At 40.8% G+C, this 5,881-nt stretch overlaps 1 protein-coding gene across 1 annotated transcript; it reads left to right on the plus strand.

Moving 5' to 3' along the window:
* The first annotated feature begins 2,737 nt into the window (after positions 1–2,737).
* Positions 2,738–4,439, plus strand: LOC104938940 (chymotrypsin B). The gene is made up of 7 exons (XM_027286109.1): positions 2,738–2,878; positions 2,990–3,093; positions 3,177–3,256; positions 3,491–3,572; positions 3,649–3,829; positions 3,922–4,055; positions 4,168–4,439. Exons 1-7 carry the CDS (start codon positions 2,827–2,829, stop codon positions 4,327–4,329), a joined length of 795 nt encoding a protein of 264 aa, XP_027141910.1. The 5' UTR covers positions 2,738–2,826; the 3' UTR covers positions 4,330–4,439.
* Positions 4,440–5,881: the final 1,442 nt, after the last annotated feature.

The raw sequence follows: 5,881 nt of genomic DNA on the forward strand, positions 1-5,881 counted from the left end.
GTACTATGAGCTCTTTTAGATATGATGGTGCCTGACCATGAAGAGCTTTGTAAGTAAGGAGAAGAATTTAAATTCTATTCTAGATTTAACAGGGAGCCAATGCAAGGAAGCCAGAATGGGAGAGATGTGATCTCTGATCTTGGTTCCTGTCAGAACACGTGCAGCAGCATTCTGAATTAACTGCAAAGTCCTCAGAGACTTATTGGAGCAGCCTGATAACAAAGAGTTACAATAGTCCAGCCTTGAAATAACAAATGCGTGGACTAGTTTTTCTGCATCCGCCTGAGAGACAATGCGTCTGATTTTAGCGATGTTACGTAAGTGGAAGAATGCAGTCCTCGAAATTTGTTTTATGTGGACGTTAGACAGAAAGGGAAGGTTTGATATCGGTCTGTAGTTGGCTAAGACCTCTGGGTCTAGAGTGGGCTTTTTAAGAAGAGGTTTAATTACAGCTACCTTAAAGGACTGTGGTACATATCCTGATAATAAAGACAGATTAATCGTATCCAATAAAGAATGACTAACTACAGGTAAAACATCCTTGAGCAGCCTGGTTGGGATGGGGTCTAAGAGACAGGATGACGGCTTAGCTGCAGAAATGATTAAAGTTATTTGATGAAGGTCGATGGGAGAAAAACAGTCTAAATACATATTCCATAAGTTTGGAAACATATATCTACATATGTTTCCAAACTTGCTGTATCAGAATGCAGATCAATGCCTGTTGAGGGCAAGAGATGATGGATTTTGTCTCTAATAGTTATAATCTTATCATTAAAGAGCCTTAACTACACTTTATATGTATTTACTGTATCTACACTTTATATATATTTACTGTATCTACAATTTATATGTATTTACTGTATCTACACTTTATATGTATTTACTATATCTACACTTTATACATATTTACTGTATCTACACTTACTGTATCTACACTTTATACATATTTACTGTATCTACACTTTATATGTATTTACTGTATCTACACTTTATATGTATTTACTGTATCTACACTTTATACGTATTTACTATATCTACACTTAATACGTATTTACTGTATCTACACTTTATATGTATTTACTATATCTACACTTTATATGTATTTACTGTATCTACACTTTATATTAGTGCTGTCAAAATTAACGCGTTATTTTGGCAGTTAATTTTCAACAATTAATGCGTTAAAAAAAATTCACGCAATTAACGTTTACTTCCGGTGGCGGCTGACCCATAACCTTTGGTCACATGCGCAGTCAAACATCTATCCTAACTAAAGGAGAGTCTATGGCAGAAAGATGGATAAGGACGGACTTTTAGGGGGAACATTTCATTTTAAAAAGTTGCCCGACAGCTAGTTGGACAAAAACGTTGGACAAAAAGGCAATTTGCACAGTTTGCAAATCCGAATTAATTTAAATTCCACAGAAGTAACACGACTTTAACATATCACCTCAAAGCAAAACACCCTGCTGAAATTACCTCCACGGGACCTCGCCAGTCTACACTACAGGAGTGTGGCACTCGTCAGTATATTTCCTCATTCTGGCTTTTTTCTATTTGCACTGTGCATATGTGCACCTTAAGCCAATAAAATGAATGAATTTAAATATACTTTCTCTGTGTTTATTCTACATTCATTTGAAAATTATAATATTATATATTATATTATAATAAATATTCATTATAAGCTTCAGTCTCAGAAAAATGCACTTAATTTATTGAGAAATTTATTGATAAATTAATCGCAATTAATTACAGAAATTTTCGCGATTAATTAGTAAATTTTTTTTAATCGATTGACAGCCCTACTTTATATGTATTCAGTGTAATAATGAATGTAATGAATTTACTTAAAAATGTATGAAGGAAACGTGTCATCGGACAACTTTTGTTATATTTGACTTCATATAACTAAAAATAAATTGTATTTTTTCACGTTTGTCATGTGAAAAGATTTTAAAAAGTGACTTCATGTTTCATGTTCAACACTGTATCCACAGTTATCAGTGTGTCAGCATGTCACACATTAACACACACAGCTGCTGTCTGTATGTGCTGTCCAAATATATACGTGTACAAGTGTGTGTGTGTGTGTGTGTGTGTGTGTGTGTGTGTGTGTGTGTGTGTGTGTGTGTGTGTGTCTGTGCGCATCATGATGGAAATGTGCTGACTTGTTGAACTATGAAACACAAAGTTCAGAAAATCTGAATCATGATGATAAATAAATGAATAATCATAAATCACTGTCTATGTAGATAGAACACTATTTGGTCATTTCTAATTATATTATATATAAATATGTTTAATCATTGATTATGAACTAATGTGTTTATTTATAGAGAAATATATTCTTTTTTTACCGGACAATGACAAACACAGAACATGTTCCTCTGATGAAACATAACTCACTCAGTTCGTCTGACTTTCATCTGCAGTCTTCTTTCATAAAGATATTTATCACAAAATGTTTACTGATGATAGGTATAGACAGATATCAGCTGCTCATTCAGACCTGAACCAATCATATAACTATCATCATTCTCTTATTAAATATTTTTATGTCTCTCCTCTGTGGAATTGAATTCATGTTGCACCTGTGGGTTTAAGCTTATTTTGGATAAAAACTTGCTGACTGTGCTGCAGTCATCATGATTCAGCCAATCAGAGAGCAGTTCGGGGCGTGTGACCTGTGAGAGCGTGGCCGTCTGATAAGCAGCTGACATGTGAACTGGACAAACAAAGATGTGCTCTGATTGGCTGAGGTTCAGCAGGGTTTGGGGATAAAACAGCAGCTCGTACCTTCAGCACATCATCGTCATCACCATGGCCTTCCTCTGGATCGTTTCCTGCCTCGCCTTCGTCAGCGCCGCCTACGGTGAGAAACAAACTTGTTACTTAATGTTTGAATCAGTCAATTCAGTTTTCGGATCAAAGATTTAACATTTTCAGACAGCAGAGTAAAGTTTGTCACCTGTTCTCCTCTCAGGCTGCGGCACCCCTGCCATTCCTCCCCAGGTGAGCGGCTACGCCCGCATCGTCAACGGCGAGGAGGCAGTGCCTCACTCTTGGCCCTGGCAGGTGTCTCTGCAGGTGAGTCAGCTGACCAACACAGACCTCTCTGTTTCTTCTTCTCTGGTTTTTCAACGATTGAGTTCATGTTGTTTTTCTCTCAGCAATCCAACGGCTTCCACTTCTGTGGAGGATCTCTGATCAACGAGAACTGGGTGGTGACCGCCGCTCACTGCAACGTCAGGTCAGTTCACTTCCTGTCTGCAGCCCGGAGCTCGCATTGGTTCAACTGAAGACGACCATCTTTAAAAACACCTCACATGTAGTTTCGTCAACAGCTGCTGACTGTAGTTTTTCTCAAACAAACTGTTTGCTGGGTCTATTTTCAGTGGTGGATGAATCCACATTTAAAACTAAAGTTTCTGTTTCCAGAAGTTTGTTTGTTGATTTGAGTGAACTGCTTCCTGTTTCCTGTCAGGACCTACCACCGTGTGATCGCTGGAGAGCACAATAAGGGCTACGGCTCCAATGAGGACGTCCAGGTTCTGAAGCCTGCCAGGGTGAGAAACAGCCATCAGCCAATCAGCTTTCAGAACACACCATTCTCCCCATGCTTACCTCCCCCTCCCCCCCCAGGTGTTCACCCACCCTAACTGGAACCCTCGCACCATCAACAACGACATCGCCCTCATCAAGCTGTCCACTCCCGCTCGCCTGGGTACCAACGTGTCTCCTGTCTGCCTCGCCGAGTCCTCCGATGTCTTTGCCGCCGGCATGACCTGCGTCACCTCTGGCTGGGGTCTGACCCGCTACAACGGTAAGACCATTCTTTGAGTACGGTTACTGTGGGTGATGCTTTTACTGTGAAAGGGGAGCAGGAAGTGATTGAGTGCTTTGTGTCTCCCACAGCTCCCAGTACTCCCAACAACCTCCAGCAGGCCGCCCTGCCCCTGCTGTCCAATGAGCAGTGCAAGAAACACTGGGGCAGCAACATCTCCGGGGTCATGATCTGCGCTGGTGGAGCTGGAGCCACTTCCTGCATGGTGAGGGCCCGCCCACCAACCTGTCTCACCTGGGTCACTCAGAGTCATGAGTCGTTCAGGTAGTTTGAGACCTGGTCGTCCTTTGTTGATTGGTTAATTGGCTGTCTTTCAGGGTGACTCTGGCGGTCCTCTGGTCTGTGAGAAGGACAACGCCTGGACTCTGGTTGGTATTGTCTCCTGGGGAAGCAGCCGTTGCTCCACCTCCACTCCTGCCGTCTATGCCCGTGTCACCGAGCTCCGTGGCTGGGTTGACCAGATCCTCGCCGCCAACTAAGCGCTAAGAGGCTACGATGTCACCACCGAGGGCAACCCACAACCCCCACCCCTAACCCTGCCCCCCTCAGAGTGTGTGGACAATAGATGACAATAAAAACAATGAACATCCTTGAAATGTGTGTCTTCTCAGCAGACAGCAGGGGGCAGCAGTTGAATGTCAAACTATTTTAGATTCTTTATATTTTAGTTACTTTATATTAAACTTCATTATATATAATGAAGCATAAAATGATTTAAAAGTAGGGATCTGTAATAATAGCGTCACAAGAGTTTTTAATACTTGGTATCAAACGGGAGGTGGCTTGACATCGTAACTGATGTGCCAGTAAACGACTTGCCTTGTCACCATATTCGTAATATGAGCCACGGGTGTGTAGTAACAAGCACTCTGCCTCTTTAGTTGAAATGAGATCGAATTCTGCTTGCAAATCAAAATGCTGCTTGAGTAGTTCAGGAGAAGGGTTCAGAAGATAACTTTGATCAACGATACTAATCGCAGATGTAAGCTCATTAAGTCTAGCATTCATCTTCTTATTAGATAGGGCAGGGAAAGAAATAATTTGACCCCAAAGGTAACATTTAAGTGTCTCCCATAATAATGAATATGAAGAGGAGTCGGGGGGGAGGGGGGGAGGGCGGGGCCAACTGGGCCACAAATGCAGGGGGGGGTGTTGGGTGGGGAGGACGGGGGTGGTAATGTCAATATAGATCCGCAGCATTGGCTTGTCCAGGCATGGTTACCGATCTCTCAGATTTTTTTTTTAGGTTGGAATAAGCAATGTATGGTATCCTGTTAAAAGAGATCCAAGGTTTTACACACTTGAAACATTTAAACCGGATAGGTAGTTTTTAACAAGGAGCTCATCTTCGCATTAAAGATCAGATAGGTTTACTATGCACTGGGGTAATCAGTACGATCCAATCAAATTAGAGGGGCTAGAGGTTGCTGATTCTCATAAATAGAAAGTTCAATTCTCATCCCTTATATATTGATAGGAATGGCATCATACCTTATAGTTATGGTACCCGATGCAAAAAAAAGGTTTTGGTATAAATTGTATATGTTCCGAATTTGTGATGTTGAATTTCCTAAAGAGTTGCTAGTAACATCGCCTTCTTGAAACTACACCTGCTGATCTTTGGAGGGACTAAACTGTGTTTTTTTGACCCATTAGGGATGTGGTCTAACCTTGTAATCTGACTCAATCTGCTATGTCTAAAACACATTCTCAGATTTCATGAAACAAAATGGGTCACATTGCGTGGAGATCTCATAACCTTCTGTTAAAAAATGTTCTTTCTCTCCCAGGTGCACCTTTCATACTCGAGATGATTAGTTTTTTATTGATAGTACCGTACCTCATGTGTAAATTCTTCAGACTATTTAGGTATCGTAATATCTGACCTTCCACCTTGGCTAATAATATATCCAAACTGTTCTACTTACACGTAGCCACCACTTGGAATTCCAATCTTTTCTTTGGCAGAATGAAGATGTTGTGGAATCATTTAAAATTCTATTGATGAGTCCTCGTGTCTTTCAATCAAAA

Source organism: Larimichthys crocea, chromosome XIII (genome assembly GCF_000972845.2).
Source record: "Larimichthys crocea isolate SSNF chromosome XIII, L_crocea_2.0, whole genome shotgun sequence".
NCBI classification, from domain to species: domain Eukaryota; kingdom Metazoa; phylum Chordata; class Actinopteri; family Sciaenidae; genus Larimichthys; species Larimichthys crocea.